We start from the raw sequence: 22,620 nt of genomic DNA on the forward strand, positions 1-22,620 counted from the left end.
CACTATTACCTTTTAATAGATATATAATTTATTCAATTCCGAAGACTACAACTATTTTTAAATTTTTTTTTGAAATGTGTTCTACATGGGCGTGACCCACTGTGGCGCTGTTAAACTGCTGTCAAATGGTGTTATTATTAACGTCCGTGTTCATCAGGTACATTTTAATGATGTGAGATAAAGTATGTGTTGTGGCTAACCTGTGGTGGTTCAATATATATCGCTGGTGTGATTGTCGATTGTTTCATGTTTATTTACTCCGTCGTTATCTCGAAAATATTCGTAATTAATTCTGTTTCTTGAGTTTCTGTTTTGTTGAAGTATAATAATGAGTAAAAGTAAAGTTATTAGAAATCCTCTTAAGGTTTTTAAGAAAAGGAAAAATGTTGGAAAGCCAAAGGTATGTGTTATTACTGTAAACAATAAAGACAATAACCAAGTGAGTAAATCTAACCTCTCAAGTACACCTGCCCATAGCAGTCAAAGTGGGAAAGAAAATACTTCACAGAAGAAGCTTGGTTCAATGAGTGAAAACTTTGAATGTCTTATGGGCGAATCGGATGTGAATGAAATATTTGATATGTCGGTTCTCAAAGGATTTTTTCAAACTGTGTAAGATGTATTCATTGTAGTGAAGTTGGTCTGGAACTCTCCATAATAAAGCACGTAGGACTTGCTAGTGAAATACAACTGAAATGTGATAAGTGTTCATACATGACCACCTTTTGGAACAGTGTTGCAGTAACTGCAACTGAAGAAAATGGTAGCAAAATCTACGAACACAACAACGAGCGATGCTTGCTTTAGACAAGGAACGCCTTCGGGCTGCAGACAGGGCTGTAAAGAGTCTAGAAATACAAGCAAGAGTAAACAGGAGGAGGAACAAGAGGAAGCTGGAGGAGGAATTTGCAGAGGATGAAGATAATCCATCCTATGGACCTGGAATGCACTAAAAAGTTAATCCAATCTTTGTCGCTCGATTCCAAAAACTTTTATTTTCTCATACTAATTACATGTTTTCTAAGGATCTTCCAAACATATTTGTTTCAAACTTTCAGTAAATGTTACACAGTACCTTCTGCATAATTTAACACAGCCTTTTTCCAAAAAACTGTATATTTTTGAATATATAAATAAAAAATTGCAAAAAAATGTTGTGAATTTTCATTACAATTGAAAAAAAAATCATCTTTAATAACTGAACTAAAATTTTGTAAAATCCCTGTGTTAAGTTGTAGCCCATATTCCAATAAATAATCTGTAAAAAGTTCAACTTCCTACCTCAAATACTTTGTGAGGAAAGATGTAATTTATAAGCGTTATTTTAACATTGCAAGTATAGGGCGTTCCGGAGCCCCTTAAGAGAAGTAAAAGAGAGGCAGTTTCCATGACGGAGGCGGAACACGGTGGCGCGGCGTGGCGACAAAGGAGCCGCTTCTCTTCGCCGTGTGAAGACTGGGTACTCTGCAGAGAAGCAATGCCCGGTCGGCTCGTGTGAAGTTGCCCTAAGGCAACGTTCGTCAGTTGCGCCTTAAAAGGAGGTACACTGCCCTTCGCAGAAATCCTCCAAACTGACGCCCAGATTTGGGTAGTTGGTTTGGAACGGTTTAAGAAAGTCAAGAATTATTTACAAGATAGTTTCTTGGGGTTTTCTCTAATGACAAGCTCTTACAATGTGAAATTCTGTCGTATTTTCTGCTCATCAGCTACATTTAAACTTCGGCGGACCCGCACGGCTGTCTTCCTTCCGCGTAGCATTCCCTACTCCACATGGACAAGCTTTCTGATACGCTAACCCTACTGTCTTGAGACAGATGCTTCAGTGACTTGCTGGATTACGTTGCCAGTCGTTTCGTCATCTTCTGGACACCGTCTCTGATCAAATGCAGCTGGGTCATTCAAAGAATCCAGTTGTCCCTGACAAACATTCGTCTAGGCGTTCTCATCACAGGATAAGAGGGAAGATTAGTATTTGTCGTCCTGTCGCTGACGAGGTAATTAGTGGTGGAGCACAAGCTCAGATTCGGAGGGATCATGGACTGTGGGGAAGGAAATCGGCTGTGTCCTTTTTAAAGGAACCATTCCAGCATTTGCCTTAAGCGATTTAGGAGAACTACGAAATACCTACATTCGGATGATCGGACGGATATTTGAATTGCCGTCCTACCAAATAAGAGTTCAGTGTCTTGCCACTGCGGCCTCTCCCTCGGTACTTCTTTCAGGTAGACAAAGTCAATCCCATATTGTAAGTGGTCACTGGAGTACAAGTCATTACCAGTTTTGCACTGAGATATCGGCCCGTTTGCAATGCCGAGGTGGATACGTTACCCTCTGATCAGTAGATATATGTTCTCTCTGAGGATGAGGTCTTCAGTAACTCGCCAGAAAAATTAGTGAAAAACTGCATCCCTGGACTGACTGATTTACATTCTTCATCGGTTGCTCTGTCTCTACATGCAATTGCTGTGTATCTAAACGTATGATAGTTCTAGTAGGATTCGGGAAATAGGATCATACCTTGAAACAGATAAATCGCGCTTTTAATATATTCAGACAATGTTAGGCGTCAAAGATAAAAATGAAAGCTGCTACTTTTCTGACTAGGTTTTTTTTTCGTTATATTGTAAACATCCGACACTACTACTACTACCACTACTACTACTACAAAATTCAGAGCATTGTCTACTTTCACTACAACTGGATATTCCCCTAATATATTCTTTTTGTGGAGGGCGGTCGCCTATTGAGAGCTGTAAGAAATCTATTTCTCTTCATACATTTCAAATTCCTACCAAACCCCCAACTTTTTCTCAGCGTGGCCTGATGAACTACTACAGTTTCTCAAAGCATTCCCTGGTAATAAATTAAGTCCTAATTAGTGTGCTTACCGAGGGCCGATGTGAAGTACACCTGGGAGAAAAGAAGGGTAGTTGTGTGTTCTCATTAGTGTCTTGCCACAAGACTGCATTCCTACCAATTCTGTGTGTGACAGACGTTCCTTACCTTTATGGACAGAAGTTTCAGTATCGAGATGTTCTTCCATTTTAGTACCAGAGTATAAACTTAAAGAAGTTTTAAAATGAATTAACGAAGAATCTGGATAAATTATATGAGCATTCCACTAAATGACAGTTCAAATAAAACCTTACTGAAAGAGAAGTATGCTGTTTCCATCTATCAACTCGACTGGCATCTCATCACATAAGAAAACGTTATGGGCCAATTGCAGCCGTGAAACACTGGGTATGCGGAGGTCTTTGCATGACAGCAATAATTTATTTCTAAGGCATGTCTCAAAGATAACTCATGAAGTTTTTATGGATACACTTCAAGTGCTCTGACAGCATCTGATTTCCCAGTTGCAGGAATTTCAACAATGATAGTGTTTCCACGCGAAGGTCCACTGCCACTCTGGCGGTTATTTTTACGCCAGTTCTTGGATGAAATCTTTCAAAACAGATTGAGTGGCAGAAACGATCCAATATTATATTCACCACGTTCATCAGACATAGCCCCTCATTTTTTGTGAGGTTACGGTAAGTATGAAGTGTTCACTACACCAGTTCCTGATGTGCAAACTTAACGACACGGATACGAGATACTGCAGAGGTGGTGACGAAGACATATTGGCAAAGACATGTAGAGAAATTCAGTACAGACTATACGTTCTAACGACAACAAATTGAGCATATGTGGAAGTGCACATGAAAAATTGTATGAGATAAGCTACCACATGTAACGAACTTTGCAGTTCCTTAGAAACAATTTTTTGTAACCAGGCAAAGACTTTACGCTCAACCGGTGCAATGAGACCCGAAATTAACTTGGGAGACACTACACAGAACATTACCATACCGCAAGCAATCTTCCAATACCGTAAGGAAACAAGAATCACGAGTTAACCTCATTAATAAGCTTAAAATTCCCTTGATTTTGCTTTTCCGTTGCAGAATTTTGTTCACCAGAATAGTTGGAAAGTGATCACACTCGTCAGGTTTGTGTCCAACTCCAATCTGTTATTTTCTGATACTCTCAAATATTTGACCATCAGATCTCCACAGGAAAACTCTGCTTGTGAGTGAATGGGGAAAATGATGAACAGCGATATCCCTAACAGGGCAAAAGCGCCATCTGAGCAAACTTGTCGCGAAAATTCTGCTGCGATTTCTCTACTGATCACGATCCAGGAGCCTTTCAAAGGTGAAAGCGATTGTTTTGATGCACTGTTGCTGTTCAAGTGGTTCAAATGGCTCTGAGCACTATGGGACTTAACTACTGAGGTCATCAGTCCCCTAGAACTTAGAACTACTTAAACCTAACTAACCTAAGGACATCACACACATCCATGCCCGAGGCAGGATTCGAACCTGCGACCGTAACGGTCGCGCGGTTCCAGACTGAAGCGCCTAGAACCGCTCGGCCACCCCGGCCGGCACTGTTGCTGTGTACGGAAAATAGCCCTGTTGGAGAATAGCTATATGGCCTTATCCAAGTAGCTTTAGTTGTAGAGTAACTGTTTCTAGACTTGAGAGCATTATCAGTACCGCCGTGTTATCGTAACCGCAATGAAAACAGCATCAAGACGGTAGTGGAAGCTGTGTAGGCAGGCAAGGCCGCTAAACAGTCTAGTTGGCGTAAAGGGAAAAGTCCACTACCCCCTTGCACAAATTGCTTTTGTCCTTGATAGTGCTTGGGGTCCCACGTTTCCCTCAGCCCACCAGGATCGTTCCACAACGAATGGGTGTAACTGCAAGCTTGCAATCCATTAGCGCCAATGATCCCCGGGACTTCAACCTTCCCTCGATATGTTGGCAAAAATACTTGTTCAAAACCGGTGGTAGGCAGAAAACATCTTCCGAGATTGTCCTAAATGCTTTCTCCGAAAATTATTTCGAGCAGTTAGTCCACGAACCCACGCGAATTGTAAATGGCTGCGAAAACACACTTGACCTCTTAGCCACAAACAGTCCAGAGCTAATAGAGAGCATCATGATTGATACAGGGATTAGTGATCACAAGGTCGTTGTAGCTAGGCTAAATACCGTTTCTCCAAAATCCACCAGAAACAAACGCAAAATAATTGTATTTAAAAAAGCGGATAAAATGTCACTACAAGCCTTCCTAAGAGACAATCTCCATTCCTTCCGAACTAACTATGCAAACGTAGACGAGATGTGGCTCAAATTCAAAGATATAGTAGCAACAGCAATTGAGAGATTCATACCTCATAAATTGGTAAGAGATGGAACTGATCCCCCATGGTACACAAAACAGGTCCGAACGCTGCTGCAGATGCAACGGAAAAAGCATGCGAAGTTCAGAAGAACGCGAAATCCCGAAGATTGGCTAAAATTTACAGACGCGCGAAATTTGGCACAGACTTCAATGTGAGATGCCTTTAATAGGTTCCACAACGAAACATTGTCTCGAAATTTGGTAGAAAATCCGAAGAAATTCTGGTCGTATGTAAAGTACACAAGCGGCAAGACGCAGTCAATACCTTCGCTGCACAGTGCCGATGGTACTGTTACCGACGACTGTGCCGCTAAAGCGGAGTTATTGAACGCAGTTTTCCGAAATTCCTTCACCAGGGAAGACGAATGGAATATTCCAAAATTTGAAACACGAACAGCTGCTAGCATGAGTTTCTTAGAAGTAGATACCTTAGGGGTTGCGAAGCAACTCAAATCGCTTGATACGGGCAAGTCTTCAGGTCCAGATTGTATACCGATTAGGTTCCTTTCAGATTACGCTGATACAATAGCTCCCTAGTTAGCAATCATATACAACCGCTCGCTCACCGATAGATCTGTACCTACAGATTGGAAAATTGCGCAGGTCGCACCAGTGTTTAAGAAGGGTAGTAGGAGTATTCCATCGAACTACAGACCTGTATCACTGACGTCGGTTTACAGTAGGGTTTTGGAGCATATACTGTATTCAAACATTATGAATCACCTAGAAGGGAACGATCTATTGATACGTAATCAGCTTGGTTTCAGAAAACATCGTTCTTGTGCAACGCAGCTAGCTCTTTATTCGAACGAAGCAATGGCTGCTATCCACAGGGATCTCAGGTTGATTCCTTATTTCTGGATTTCCGGAAAGCTTTTGACACCGTTCCTCACAAGCGACTTCTAATCAAGCTGCGGGCCTATGGGGTATCGTCTCAGTTGTGCGGCTGGATTCGTGATTTCCTGTCAGGAAGGTCGCAGTTCGTAGTAATAGACGGCAAATCATCGAGTAAAACTGAAGTGATATCATGTGTTCCCCAGGGAAGCATCCTGGGACCTCTGCTGTTCCTGATCTATATAAATGACCTGGGTGACAATCTGAGCAGATCTCTTAGGTTGTTCGCAGATGATGCCGTAATTTACCGTCTAGTAAGGTCATCCGAAGACCAGTATCAGTTGCTAAGCGATTTAGAAAAGATTGCTGTATGGTGTGGCAGGTGGCAGTTGACGCTAAGTAACGAAAAGTGTGAGGTGATCCACGTGAGTTCCAAAAGAAATCCGTTGGAATTCGATTACTCGATAAATAGTACAATTCTCGAGGCTGTCTATTCAACTAAGTACCTGGGTGTTAAAATTACGAACAACTTCAGTTGGAAAGACCACATAGGTAATATTGTGGGGAAAGCGAGCCAAAGGTTGCGTTTCATTGTCAGGACACTTTGAAGATGCAACAAGTCCACTAAAGAGACAGCTTACACTACACTCGTTCGTCCTCTGTTAGAATATTGCTGCGTGGTGTGGGATCCTTACCAGGTGGGATTGACGGAGGACATCGAAAGGGTGCAAAAAAGGGCAGCTCGTTTTGTATTATCACGTAATAGGGGAGAGAGTGTGACAGATATGATACGCGAGTTGGGATGGAAGTCATTAAAGCAAAGAAGTTTTTCGTCGCGGCGAGATCTATTTACGAAATTTCAGTCACCAACTTTCTCTTCCGAATGTGAAAATATTTTGTTGAGCCCAACCTACATAGGTAGGAATGATCATCAAAATAAAATAAGAGAAATCAGAGCTCGAACAGAAAGGTTTAGGTGTTCGTTTTTCCCGCGCGCTGTTCGGGAGTGGAATGGTAGAGAGATAGTATGATTGTGGTTCGATGAACCCTCTGCCAAGCACTTAAATGCGAATTGCAGAGTAGTCATGTAGATGTAGAATGTAACGGATAACTTTGAACAACAGTCGGTGAGGGGATCACAAGAAACATATTGCCCTGCCCAAAACAGAAATGGTGGAAATGGACTCTTGAACTGGGGAGGTATCATGATCAATACAAAAGTACTACAGCATGAAAGACCGAGCTTGGCCCGAGACGAATAAAGGAAAGAAGATAAGGGTTTAGCTCCCCGTTGGCCACAAGGTTATTATAGACGGAGAACAAGCGCGAGTTGAGGAAGGAAATCAGCCGGGTCCTTTTCAAAGGAACCATTCGTGTATTTGCCCTAAGCTGTTAGCGAACCACAGAAAACCTGCTGGAATTAGAACCGCCGTCCTCCAGAATACGAGTCCAGAGTGTTACGACTGCACCACCTCACTCGGTGGAGACAGAGGTGGAATATGCTTGAACTGTTCGTGGCGCAAGCTCTTCTGACTTCATTCTCCTCTCAAAACTACGCACACTGTTGATACACTTGGAATTGAATGGCCAGCAATTCCCCGGATCTAAACCCCTCAGTACATACGCGGGAATATCTCTGGATGTGTGTTGCTCAGAGTATTCCAGCATTTCGATCTAAAAATTGCATTGAGGAGGCATGGGACAATATTGCCACAGCACTTACAAACAGTCTCGTAGAAAATGTGGGAAACAGGTGCTGACTGAGCAACTGCGACCGCATTGAGCGTAATCCTAACTGATCCACTGGTTTGAATGGAAGTAATGACAGTAATCGACATCGATTATAGTAATCCGAGTGTGACTGCTATTTAATCAATGTTCTTCATCTACAGTTAGCTATACTTCGAAAGCCACCTTATGGTGCGTGGTAGAGAGTAATTTGTGTACGACAGTTACTTCTCCGCTTTCGTGTTCCAGTTCCAAATGGTCTGCGGGAAGAACGACTGTTGACAAGCTGCTGTGTGAGCTGGAAGCGCTCTAAGTTTGTCTTCCGGGACTTTTCCTGTTATATACGTATATTGACTGACTCTTCTAGGACCGTACGATCTTGGAATTTTTAACAGTAAATTACATCGTCATGCACAAAGCTTCTCTTATAGCGTCTGCCACTGGAGTTGGCTGACCACTTCCATGACGCTCTCGTGCTTACTAAATGAACTTTACAAGATGAAAAAGAGAACATCCAAATTAGAGCATCGCGCTTCATAACGAGTCCCAAACTGACGACTAATACACTGAGGTAACAAAAGTCGTGGGGTACCACCTAATATTGTGTCGCACTTCCTTTTGCAGCAACTCGACGACTCATGGACTCAACATGTCGCTGGACGTCCCCCGCAGAAATATTGAGCTACGCCGCCTCTATTCCCGTCCGTAAGTGATGCCGGTACAGGATTTTGTGGACTAACTGACCCTTCTATGTCCCATATATTTTCGATGGGATTCATGTCGGCCGATCTGGGTGGCCAAGCCATTTGCTCGAATTGTCCAGATCGTTTTTCAAACCAATCGCGAACAATTGTGGCCCAGTGCCATAGCGCATTGTCATCCATAAAATTTCTATCGTGTGTTTGGGAACATGAAGTCCACGATGGCTGCAAATGGTCTCTAAGTAGCCAGTCATAACCATTTCCAGTCAACGATCGGTTCAGTTGGACCAGCGGACACAGTACATTCCACGTAAACACAGCCCACACCAGTATGGAGCCACCATCAGCTTGCACAGTGCCTTCTCGACAACTTGGGTCCATAGCTTCGTGGGGTCTGCACCACACTCAAACCCTACCATCAGCTCTTACCAACTGAAATCGTGACTCATCTGACCAGATCACGGTTTTCCAGTCGTCTAGTGTCCAACCGAAATGGTCATGAGCCCAGGAGAGGCGCTGCAGGTGATGTCGTGCTGTTTGCAAAGGCATCCGCGTCGGTCGTCTGTTGCCATAGCCCATTAATGCCACATTTCGCTGCACTGTCCCAGCGGATACGTCCGTCGTGTGTCCCACATTGATTTCTGCGGTTATTTCACCCGGTGTTGCTTGTCTGTTAGCACTGACAACTATGCACAAACGCAGTTGCTCTCGGTCGTTAAGTGAAGGACGTCGTTCGTGGTAACAGGTAATGCTTGAACTTTGGTGTTATTGTCACACTCTTCGCACTGTGGATCTCGGAACATTGAATTCCCTAACTATTTCCGAAATGGAATGCCGCTGCGTCTACCTGAACTGCCATTCTGCATTTAAAGTCTGTTAACACCAGTCGTGCGACCATAATCACATGAATCACCTGAGTGCAAACTACAACTCCGCCAATGCACTTCCCTTTTATACCTTATGTACGTGACACTACAGCCATCTGTAAATGTGCACATCGCTATTCCATGATTTGTCACCTCAGCGTATTCGAGTATCGGCCTAACGGGCGTTTGTAAGCTCCCTCCCTCCTTTGTGGGTGGAATAAATTTCCCAAAGACTTTTCCAAACAATCAGTTTGGCATATGCCTTCACTGCGATTAGTTTTATGTGGTCGTTACACTTCAAATCGCTCCGTACACATACTTCCAGATAATTGATTGATATGACTGCTTCAAGTGATTGATTGGGCAACTGTGTAATCAACCAATAATGGGTAGTAACGCCTATTTATGCGAAACACGTTTCAATTTTTAATAAATTTTGTGGTTAGCCAACATCCACCATACAGCCAGAAATAGTTATCATTATACAGGCCTAACACAAATACTGTTTAACAGGAAACTGACAGAATAAATAAACCGTTATGCAGACCTTAAGGACGAAAGTAACTTTCGTATGATGTGTCACTGCCAAGCGATATGACTCTATGAAACTTAGACCATAGAAAGAACTCTAACAGAAAGTAACTAAAGGAAATACGCTACAAGACGAACAGAAATGACACTTTTATTCGAAGACAGTTATTACGATTACACTGAAGTCACCGTAATACATGATAGTCGCCTGAGTACTACAAAAAGCAGGACGTGGTTCGTAACGGGCTGTGTGAAGACCACGGTCGGCAATGCATGGTCTACCTGCTTCCATCCTGGCCACAAGGCTGATAAGGGGTTCTTGTGGTAGGGCATTCCACTCCCCAACCAGCGCGGTTGTCAACTGCTGGATGGACATTGGCGCATGTGGAAATGTTGGAACACTTCTCCTCAGTGCGTCCCCCACATGTGATCGATGGGATTTTAAGTTAAGGGACAGTCCATTCGCCGAATATCCTATCGTTCCAAGAGCTGCTCCACCTGCGCTGTTCGACGCGGCCGTGCACTGTCATCAACAAAAATGAAGTCAGAGTCGAATGCACTCTTGAAAGGACGCACATGGAGAAGGAGTACAGCGTCAAAACAACATTGACCGGTGAATTTTCTATGTTCAGAGATTTGGAGATCAGTACGTCCATGCAACGTTACGCCTTCCCAAACCATAACAGCTGGACCGCCAAAATGATCGCCGGCCGATGTGGCAGAGCGGTTCTAGGCGCTTCAGTCCGGAACCGCGCTGCTGCTACGGTCGCAGGTTCGAATCCTGCCTCGGGCATGGATGTGTGTGATGTCCTTAGGTTAGTTAGGTTTAAGTAGTTCTAAGTCTAGGGGACTGATGACCTCAGATGTTAAGTCCCATAGTGCTCAGAGCCATTTGAACCATTTTTGAACTAAAATGATCATGTTCGACAGTGTTGGGCGTACCCTCATATGGCGAGAGGTGGGAACAGGTAATGCATTCAGGAATATTGTCGCTATCAAATTGCACTTATTCATATCGAATCTGTAGATTAAGGAGGTAACACTAGGAGGGAGAAATCCCTTGCAACCAATTTCCTGTGCAGTACTTCTTACGCGTCCTTGTACTTTGAGCATGACAGTGCTTCAGATCGGTCTCGTCAGTTTGAACATGGTCACACCTTATAGATACTAGAATTTTTGTTCTATGTAAACACGCAGAGTAGCGTACGTGTTACGGACTCGTAAGAATGAGGAACGTCACATGATGTTCACTTAGCTTCATACAGTCAATGGCTCTGAGCACTATGGGACTTAACATCTGAGGTCATCAGTCCCCTAGAACTCAGAACTTCTTAAACCTAACTAACCTAAGGACGTCACACACATCCATGCCCGTGGCAGGATTCGAACTTGCGACCGTAGCAGTCGCGCGGTTCCGGGCTGAAGCGCCTAGAACCGCTCGGCCACCATGGCCGGCGCTTCATACAGTCAAACCACGGTCTAGGAGAGATTTCCGAGTGTAATGCCGCTAAGAGTCTTAAATTTGTTTTGTTTAAAGTAAACTACCATGCTTTGAACTAAGCGTCGACACTCTGCAGGTCTTACTGAATTTCGCTACAATTTTCTAGCGTTTCGATTTCTTCGTGCACAAAAGTATCATCCGCGAACAGCCTCGTTGAGCTTCTGACGGTAGCCATTAATTCATTTATATACTAAGTGTTTCAGGTGAGGTGCATCTCTGTAAAATAAAAAATAATTAGTGAAAGGAATATTTATAGAAATAGGTAAGCGTGAGGAACGTCACTGTTTCTGCGGAGTTATGAACGTACTTCATTTATTTTCCAGAGAGTTACAGCAACGAGTTGCAATTGTTCAAATGGAACATCATTTTCTTCTGTTTGATGGCTGATATATTTAAACCAACTGTGTACAAATCAATTTAAATCAAATTTCTGTACATTCTAGTTAGTGAGAAACGTTCAAAGTTTTAGGGTGGACGCATATGCTGTACGTAAAATGGTTGTGTACGAAATTGTGTGAGGATGTTGTGATGGCAGGATGTTCATTTAAGTGATGTGGTCAGACAAGTACCCAATTTCCCGAATGCATGATCAACACGCCTTCTAAACGACCTGCGTACGAGATGTAATGTTGCTGGCGTCATGGAGCTACAAACTTCCTCGATGTGCTTTTTGTAGTCCTGTTCTGTTAGACTGTAGAAGGTATTCTAGCACTGCCGTATACAAGGCAGGAAGGCAGGACGGAACGTACAAAAACACAAGAAAATCTACAGCCTCAGTTGACTTCCAGCAGCGCATCGAGGAATAGTCGTTCCGTGACGCCAATGATGTTTCTTTTTGTCCGCAACTCGTCTAGAGGAAGCATTGGCTGTGCTCACAGCAAAATGGGCACTCGTTTGAACACCTCACTTAAATGAACATGCCACCAGAACATTCCTCTGAACATATCCAAATATGTACAACATGTTGCCTCAACCGCGGAAATCCTAGACGCTTCTAGCTTGCTAACTAAATTTCATAAAAACCTGATTTGAGTTGATTTGTACACAGTTGCTTTGAATAGCTCATATACACGATAGAAGAAAACTTATTTAAAAAGTATAGTTCGTTGCTGTCACACCCTGGAAAATATATAAATGAAGTATATTCATCGTTTTTCAGAAAGAACAACGTTTCTTACTTCAACGTACCTAAACAATATTCCTTCCAGTTACTTGGTATTTACAGAAAAAACATCTTACCTGAAACTCACTGTACAGGGTTTTTCAACAACACTCTTACAAACTTTTGGTACAGGATCCTTACACCAAAGCAAGAAAGAAGTTCATATAAACAAATGTCAGGGAATCCTTCGTTTTCTAGTTACTGATAAAAGTTGAAGTTCAACGGCTTTCCAGGTGCAACTCAACAACTTCACTTATCTATGCATCCGTTTAACTCATTGTACCCCAGACGGCGTTTCGTTACCTGGGAGACTTGTTTATATTCGTAATTCGTCTGTCTTCAATGTGTCCCTTGTTTACATGTACTAAAGGCAGTGAGTTAACGAAAATGTTCCGCGTAAAACATGGCAGGATATCCATTTCTTGAGCACGCGGACATCATTTTTATACACGGCCGCGCGAACGGTAACGGACACGAGGCTCCACGCCTGTCTCACGCGACATTTCCACACCGAAGATAGCAGAGTCATCCAATCTTTGCTGCTGTGCATCGTCGCGTTGTCAAGACAGGGTCCCTAGCATCACATACAATGGATCGAGGGGGACCAGCAAGAACACTTTATACGGGCTGTCGAAGAAGAGCCAGGTATCAGCACAAGACTAGTAGACCTGGAATGTGTCATCTCCAAGTTCAGCGTGGAGGATACTTCAGGAGCAACTCGTGTAACCGTATAAACTACACTCCTGAAAATTGAAATAAGAACACCGTGAATTCATTGTCCCAGGAAGGGGAAACTTTATTGACACATTCCTGGGGTCAGATACACTCCTGGAAATGGAAAAAAGAACACATTGACACCGGTGTGTCAGACCCACCATACTTGCTCCGGACACTGCGAGAGGGCTGTACAAGCAATGATCACACGCACGGCACAGCGGACACACCAGGAACCGAGGTGTTGGCCGTCGAATGGCGCTAGCTGCGCAGCATTTGTGCACCGCCGCCGTCAGTGTCAGCCAGTTTGCCGTGGCATACGGAGCTCCATCGCAGTCTTTAACACTGGTAGCATGCCGCGACAGCGTGGACGTGAACCGTATGTGCAGTTGACGGACTTTGAGCGAGGGCGTATATTGGGCATGCGGGAGGCCGGGTGGACGTACCGCCGAATTGCTCAACACGTGGGGCGTGAGGTCTCCACAGTACATCGATGTTGTCGCCAGTGGTCGGCGGAAGGTGCACGTGCCCGTCGACCTGGGACCGGACCGCAGCGACGCACGGATGCACGCCAAGACCGTAGGATCCTACGCAGTGCCGTAGGGGACCGCACCGCCACTTCCCAGCAAATTAGGGACACTGTTGCTCCTGGGGTATCGGCGAGGACCATTCGCAACCGTCTCCATGAAGCTGGGCTACGGTCCCGCACACCGTTAGGCCGTCTTCCGCTCACGCCCCAACATCGTGCAGCCCGCCTCCAGTGGTGTCGCGACAGGCGTGAATGGAGGGACGAATGGAGACGTGTCGTCTTCAGCGATGAGAGTCGCTTCTGCCTTGGTGCCAATGATGGTCGTATGCGTGTTTGGCGCCGTGCAGGTGAGCGCCACAATCAGGACTGCATACGACCGAGGCACACAGGGCCAACACCCAGCATCATGGTGTGGGGAGCGATCTCCTACACTGGCCGTACACCACTGGTGATCGTCGAGGGGACACTGAATAGTGCACGGTACATCCAAACCGTCATCGAACCCATCGTTCTACCATTCCTAGACCAGCAAGGGAACCTGCTGTTCCAACAGGACAATGCACGTCCGCATGTATCCCGTGCCACCCAACGTGCTCTAGAAGGTGTAAGTCAACTACCCTGGCCAGCAAGATCTCCGGATCTGTCCCCCACTGAGCATGTTTGGGACTGGATGAAGCGTCGTCTCACGCGGTCTGCACGTCCAGCACGAACGCTGGTCCAACTGAGGCGCCAGGTGGAAATGGCATGGCAAGCCGTTCCACAGGACTACATCCAGCATCTCTACGATCGTCTCCATGGGAGAATAGCAGCCTGCATTGCTGCGAAAGGTGGATATACACTGTACTAGTGCCGACATTGTGCATGCTCTGTTGCCTGTGTCTATGTGCCTGTGGTTCTGTCAGTGTGATCATGTGATGTATCTGACCCCAGGAATGTGTCAATAAAGTTTCCCCTTCCTGGGACAATGAATTCACGGTGTTCTTATTTCAATTTCCAGGAGTGTACATCACATGATCACACTGACAGAACCACAGGCACATAGACACAGGCAACAGAGCATGCACAATGTCGGCACTAGTACAGTGTATATCCACCTTTCGCAGCAATGCAGGCTGCTATTCTCCCATGGAGACGATCGTAGAGATGCTGGATGTAGTCCTGTGGAACGGCTTGCCATGCCATTTCCACCTGGCGCCTCAGTTGGACCAGCGTTCGTGCTGGACGTGCAGACCGCGTGAGACGACGCTTCATCCAGTCCCAAACATGCTCAATGGGGGACAGATCCGGAGACCTTGCTGGCCAGGGTAGTTGACTTACACCTTCTAGAGCACGTTGGGTGGCACGGGATACATGCGGACGTGCATTGTCCTGTTGGAACAGCAAGTTCCCTTGCCGGTCTAGGAATGGTAGAACGATGGGTTAGATGACGGTTTGGATGTACCGTGCACTATTCAGTGTCCCCTCGACGATCACCAGTGGTGTACGGCCAGTGTAGGAGATCGCTCCCCACACCATGATGCCGGGTGTTGGCCCTGTGTGCCTCGGTCGTATGCAGTCCTGATTGTGGCGCTCACCTGCACGGCGCCAAACACGCATACGACCATCATTGGCACCAAGGCAGAAGCGACTCTCATCGCTGAAGACGACACGTCTCCATTCGTCCCTCCATTCACGCCTGTCGCGACACCACTGGAGGCGGGCTGCACGATGTTGGGGCGTGAGCGGAAGACGGCCTAACGGTGTGCGGGACCGTAGCCCAGCTTCATGGAGACGGTTGCGAATGGTCCTCGCCGATACCCCAGGAGCAACAGTGTCCCTAATTTGCTGGGAAGTGGCGGTGCAGTCCCCTACGGCACTGCGTAGGATCCTACGGTCTTGGTGTGCATCCGTGCGTCGCTGCGGTCCGGTCCCAGGTCGACGGGCACGTGCACCTTCCGCCGACCACTGGCGACAACATCGATGTACTGTGGAGACCTCACGCCCCACGTGTTGAGCAATTCGGCGGTACGTCCACCCGGCCTCCCGCATGCCCAATATACGCCCTCGCTCAAAGTCCGTCAACTGCACATACGGTTCACGTCCACGCTGTCGCGGCATGCTACCAGTGTTAAAGACTGCGATGGAGCTCCGTATGCCACGGCAAACTGGCTGACACTGACGGCGGCGGTGCACAAATGCTGCGCAGCTAGCGCCATTCGACGGCCAACACCGCGGTTCCTGGTGTGTCCGCTGTGCCGTGCGTGTGATCATTGCTTGTACAGCCCTCCCGCAGTGTCCGGAGCAAGTATGGTGGGTCTGACACACCGGTGTCAATGTGTTCTTTTTTCCATTTCCAGGAGTGTATAACGCGTGCAGGGCCTTAAGCCTGCTAATCACCCACTACGGGAAAACTTTTGCCGGTGGTTTGTTGTACAAACTGACAATCCGTTGTTTGTCGCTTCAGTTCTGTTTACAGACGAGGCAACGATTGGATGAGATGGAAGAACAAATTTCCACAACCAACACCTACAGGCCGATCCCAATCCTCATGCTACAGTACAGGTTAGATACCCGCATCAGTTTAAGATTAATGTGTTGGCTGGAATTTTAGATTACTGACTGGTAGCGCCATACGTTCTCCCACCACGTCCTACAGGTGCTCTCTATGAGGACTTTGTTGAGATCACCCTCAGAGAGTTAGTAGAAGATGTGCCCCTGCAAATAAGAAGCAGCATGTGTTTTATACTTTGTGGAGATCCAACTCATTTGAGTCTCTGTGTTCGAGAGGCAAGGGCTGGCATATGCCATGACAGATGAATAGGAAGAGGAGGACGAAACCCATGGCTTGTGCGTTCCCTCAGCAAACCTCCCAGACCCACAAACTCTTCATCGACGTACCATGGAAGCCTGTGAAACCCCTCGAAACCGTCACGGCGTATGTAAAACGGAGCGACAGTTCATAAATGAAATTTTCACTCTGCAGCGGAGTGTGCACTGATATGAAACTTCCTGCAGATTAAAACTGTGTGCCGGGCCGAGACTCGAACTCGGGACCTTCGCCTTTCGCGTGCAAGGGTTCTGCCATTTTAGCTACCCAAGCATGACTCACGACCGATCCTCACAGCTCTACTTCCGCCAGTACCTCGTCTCCTACCTTCCAAACGTCACAGAAGCTCTCCTACGAGTTTGGAAGGTAGGAGACGAGGTACTGCTGGAAGCAGAGCTGTGAGGATGGATCGTGAGTCGTGCTTGGGTAGCTCAGATGGTAGAGTACTTGCCCACGAAAGGCGTCCGGTTTTAATCTGCCAGGAAGTTTCGACATTTCATGATTCGACGAGTGCATGTGTGTTTAGATGCAAGAGGAAGACATTTCGAACATTTATTATAAGTTTATGTTTTGATGAGTTCGTATCACCGAAATTATAAACTTTCGTTAGTAGCTCAAAAACGAAGGATTTTCGGACATATGTTTATATGAGCTTTTATCTTGTTTTTGCTGTAAGGAACCTGCCCACAACGTTTGTAAAAGTATTTTTCAAACTCTCCCTATACTGTGAACGATAATAGCCTCACAATATATCACACAAATGAAGCCTGTTTCAAACTGGCATCAGTCTTACCTGCTCGTACTTCTCGAGCTCTTGGTGGTAGATCTGGCGGATCTGCGCGAGCTTGGCGCGGTAGTCGGAGTGCTCGATGGCGTTGTCCGGCTGGCCGGGCCCGCCCGACGCCGCCGCCGACGCACTAGCCGCCGCCCCCGCACCGCCGCCCTTCTCGGGGCCGGCCACGCCCTCCGCGATCAGCATGTTGTCCAGCCGCATCAGCTGCGGGTCCGGCGGCTCTTCCTCCTGCGTGTTCCGCAGGCTCAGCACTGCAACACGCAAACCACCGCCTCCATTCAATAACGAGCTATTCCTTCTTTTCTATTCGATTTTGTAAAATCCTAGAAAATTCCTAAAACATTGAGGGTGGCTGTACGTTCAAATGGCTCAAATGGCTCTGAGCACTATGGGACTTAACATCTATGGTCATCAGTCCCCTATAACTACTTAAACCTAACTAACATAAGGACATCACACAACACCCAGTCATCACGAGGCAGAGAAAATCCCTGACCCCGCCGGGAATCGAACCCGGGAACCCGGGCGCGGGGAGCGAGAACGCTACCGCACGACCACGAGCTGCGGACGGTGGCTGTACGGCCCTTTGGCAGAGCAAAATTACATTTATTTAAAAACTTCGTAATTACTTTTAAAATTAATATATTATTTTGATGAATAAGAACTACAGTAATAGTTGGCAATGATTGATAAGATCTAACTAACCGTTGTATGAAATCAGTTTGTATGTTTGCGTATAGTTTACATTCGAAAAAAAAAAAAATTAATTTCTCCTACTGTTACTCGATCATAGTCACAAAAAGGATTATGTCTAACATGTATTGGTGAAGATGGCTGGGAATAACCCGCGATTTAATTCCATGTGAATTATGGAACTTGCGAACCTTTTATTTGACGATTGTGTGGAACCAGGGCTTCGAGAAAATGTTTGGTTCTTTACACGTGACTAAGAAAAAGGTCTAGTAAATAAAAATGTATACTTTAAGAACTACTAGCACTTGTTCGTCTTCGCTAATATGAAATACATCTCTTCTACCGAACAAGTGCTGATAGCTCTTAAAGTAAGCATTTTAGAGCCCACGTTTACTACACATTTTTTCCTTGTTTTGGTATAAGGAACCTGTCCCCGAAGTTTGTGAAAGTGTTTCTGAAACACTGTATATATTCTATCACAATTACGCAAATGGCAATAAAGAATGCACTATAGCCCCCCCCCCCCAAATAAAATAAAAACGTTTCTAGCGCTCTGAAGGCCCTTAGAACAGAAAATCCTAATGCAGAAGCTGTGACTTCAAGATGTACACAAGCGTAATAAAAATGCTATAAACACAGTATACAGATTTTATTTTAAGTTTCCCATTTATTTCACTGTTTAGGTTTGCCAAGAATACGCACTATGGCTAGCATGAAAATTTCGGAACTCCTTCAGGGATACTTTCTGAGTATTTTGGTGTAACAGAGGTAACTTATTACAGAATAACTGTAGTTCGTTTTATTTCTTATCCTCATTCGCTGTCGTAGCTGTGTTGCACTAAACACGTCTGCACAACCGTGCGGTGTCACTGGTATGCACGGTGTGTCATGTTCGGAGACAAATTCGTTCCAGTCACGAACGGTGCTTAATGTTGGCAATAGTAATGCCTACTCTCCTCTTCATCCTCAAGTTTATATTCATTACATTCATTCATCGGTTCTGTCTCGAGTTTGTCTTTGCGGCACGATTAGTTGCAAAGTTAACAGTAGTACATAGCAGTATGGAGAAGTTTACTGATGAAGGGTTGGCCGATATGCACCTCCTGTACGTGTTCATGGAATGAAATTGACGAGCGGCGCATTGACATTATGCTGAGCTGTTACCGGAGTGATGTCAACCACATCATAGTACTTTTCATTATTATGCGGTTTGTGGTGTACATTTTGGTGATTGCGTATTCAAGGTATTTTCACTGTTGTGGAAGAATTTTCATCGAAACAAAGGCACCTGAGGCAGCAAAACGAATAAATCTTAATTTACGTATTGGTCTGTAACGAGCGTCTAGAGACCAGTGGTCCTTTATCCCACAATCCCTTTATCCCTGAAGAGCCTCCGATAAGTAGTTGGTGAAATTCGAAGTTCGGGTCCAGTCCCCAGTGCCAGTGCCTTCCAGATATGAACACAGGTGGCAGCAACGAGCCGAGGAAACGCATTGTGGAAATGCCATACAAACTACTTACAATGTTCCAAAAAAAAATCAATAAATTCAGTTACACATGGCTTGATTAGTTAAGTAAAAATATACCATATTCATTTTCTTTTCCTTTATCATCATCATCATCATCATCATCATCATCATCATCATCAGCCTTGGATTCGCTCCACACAAATGCTGCTCTTTCCCAGTGTCGAAGATCGGTGCGTGACAGCTGCACGTCAGTGCTACATTTCATACACGGCAATGTATGACCTTTCAGAGAAATCACTGCTTCTCGATACTCCCTGGGGCGTAGCATTTGCTGTAATCTGATCCATCTAAGTTTTATTTCCTCATCTTTGCCACAGTATTGATGAATTACAGTGTTTCGTTACAATCATCGAACTCTGTTAAGACGATATAACTTTTATGAAAAAGCAGAAGGCCTGAACGGACAATTTTTTTCCCTTAGAGTAATTATTAGCCAATGCATTTGCCATTTCATTCATCTCTGGAAAAGGGAACTTTAAAATTGTATGCGCTTTTCTTGTATGTCATTATGCATACAGGTTTCTATTAAAAATTTGTGTCTTTTGTCGTAATTGTGCAGTCAGACTAACGTTCTCTTTAGACACAACTGTTAACTTATCTTTATGCAGGGTGTAATAAACGATGCATGTAAAATTTTTGAGTGTTCACAGAAGATAAGAGACGCTTTATGTGAAAAAATGTCACATGTGCACTGTTTCCCAGTAGGGGTCATGAAGGTTTTGACGCTAGTGATGTTCGAGGCCGTGTTCAAACTGCCGTGTGATGAATATTGCTTTAGAGATGTTCCTCAAAATTTCGTCCGTTTACGAGACAGGCAGAAATCTTGTCTAACATCTTGATTGGTTAGCATAGGCTTTACGGAAAAATACACACAAATAGTTTAAAATCAGACTAGGGAAATTATTTTTGTTTTGATTGATAAGGAAAATTACATACAGAGCGATGATGAGGCTCGGCATCTCTATGTCACGACCTTCAGTACACCTCCAAGTTCCCCAATGAGGGCTGTGCACTGTACACTATATCTGTAATAACCCTGTGGTATCACTTGGAGAAGTACTCACCTAAAATCCTGCACGTGCAAGTTTCAGCTCTCTATTCCTCTTTTGATTTTATTCTGCACCGAAACCACACTTGCCTCTCTACTACCCGTGTCAGTAATGAGTATTTCCAAGCAAGGAAGGTGTACGAATCTCTTCTTAACTCCTACATGTATAAATGCATAACAGATGAGACTGCGATTCAGGAAATCTAATCATTTTATTCCTTACACTTTAGCCTACTTTACGTGTCTCTGCTACAAGTGGCTATTTTAAATCAATTCATGTACAATCGAACGGATGTATTTTTCGGCTATTGAAAGTTTTGCCACTCTGCTGGGCAAGTAATTTAAATTTCCTGAATCGCAATGTTTGATTTTTTTTTCTCTGATATTCTCTTTCATTTCATTTATTTAGCATTATAACGCACAATAGGCCTCTACATTCAGGTTTCCATGGCTGTATAATTTTGATAAAGTTTGTTAATGTTAAAAATGCTGAGTTTCACGGAGATTCAGATCTCACGTTAAACTGCCGGTTACCCTACAACTTTCAGTTCAGAAGTCGGAAGAAGATAGGGGCCAAGGCACTTCCAGTAGTACCATACATTGTAAAGCACTTTGGTGCTCAGTGTAACCTTCGGGTTGATATTTGCCTTTAATAGAGTTAACTACCGCAGAAACAAATTTAACAGCAATATAATTAGTTTTTTATGGTTCTCTCTCTCTCTCTCTCTCTCTCTCTCTCTCTCTCTCTCTCTCTCTCCCCCTCCCCCCCCCCCCCACACACACACACACACACACACGTCGCCGCCGGGCATTCGTTGTATTGCAACAAACACGTCGCCAGACATTCGTTGTATTGCAGAATGAACCAACCCTGGTCCGGCATATTTTTACGAAGTAACAAAGCAATAAGTCTGATGCTTCACTTGCTTTAAAATATCAAATATTTTGAAGAAAACTATGGTAACAGTAATAAATTAAGAACTTAACAAAACTCATTCGTAATATAAAAATAGAAAGTAGCTGATTTGTTGTCTGTATCTATGTAATATGCCTTTAACCGCTTGTAGCTCTTGAAAACGGACAAATTGACACAAAAAATGGAGTTGTTCAACCTCAGTTTTAACCCTTTAGCATTGACTATTCGTAATGACCAAATAGTGGTACGATCCCCGATTACAAGTTTTTTGAGCAGAGTTTCAAAAAATTAGAATCAATAGGAGAACACTGGTGATTTCTTGTAGTATTCAACCACCTATCACTTTGCGAGAAAAGCAACTAACGATTGGAAGGACTAAGCTTTCTTTCATTTATCTGTTTAATTTAATACGTTGATTATGAGTGTCTTAAAATTGAGCGAGTCAAAGTTTTTCAATCTTTGTTCGATTTCTATGTTTACTACAAGAAATAATTAGAATAAAAAACCGAAAATAGGTTTTTTCGGAAACCGGTTATTATGTGCGGCTTTAACAATCAGTTTAAACAGGCGTGAAGAAAAAGAAAAAGATATAACCGAAAACCAGCTGTTTAGCGATAATCGATATCCCTGTTGTTCGTATTGCACTAAACAAATGTCGATCCTGTGCACGTTTCCACTACCTTCTTCTGAAGTCTGACGTGATGAATGTGTTCGTCGCGGATGGCGGATGAATGTTTGCACAGAATAGTGCTGTGCTTTTGTTGTTGTAGATGACTATGTAAATAAAATTAAGCTGGAGACTGAAACCTTGTCGCGATACATGGTTTAGCGCTCTCTAATAGCGTTATGTAGGGTTCCGAGCGGATTGTACACTGATTTGTAAGTTACTAAACAGCTCCCAAATAGAAAAGGCTATCGATCCAACCTACGGAGCAGAAATTAATATTCTGCAGATAACAACGAACTTGCCGGCCGAAGTGGCCGTGCGGTTAAAGGCGCTGCAGTCTGGAACCGCAAGACCGCTACGGTCGCAG

At 44.5% G+C, this 22,620-nt stretch overlaps 1 protein-coding gene across 4 annotated transcripts in view; it reads right to left on the minus strand.

Annotated features, from left to right (window-relative positions):
• Window positions 1-22,620, minus strand: part of LOC124556759 (homeobox protein extradenticle) — a 359,145-nt gene that overhangs the window by 148,241 nt on the left and 188,284 nt on the right. For all 4 annotated transcript variants that reach the window (XR_006968682.1, XM_047130759.1, XM_047130760.1 and 1 more), the window contains exon 3: window positions 17,401-17,651. Coding sequence is in view for 3 of the 4 variants with exons in the window: in XM_047130759.1 (XP_046986715.1) it covers window positions 17,401-17,651 (251 nt within the window). In the remaining variant the exon portion in view is untranslated. The remainder of the gene's footprint in view (window positions 1-17,400; window positions 17,652-22,620) is intronic.

The sequence above is a fragment of the Schistocerca americana genome, chromosome X, assembly GCF_021461395.2.
Source record: "Schistocerca americana isolate TAMUIC-IGC-003095 chromosome X, iqSchAmer2.1, whole genome shotgun sequence".
Taxonomy (NCBI): Eukaryota; Metazoa; Arthropoda; class Insecta; order Orthoptera; family Acrididae; genus Schistocerca; species Schistocerca americana.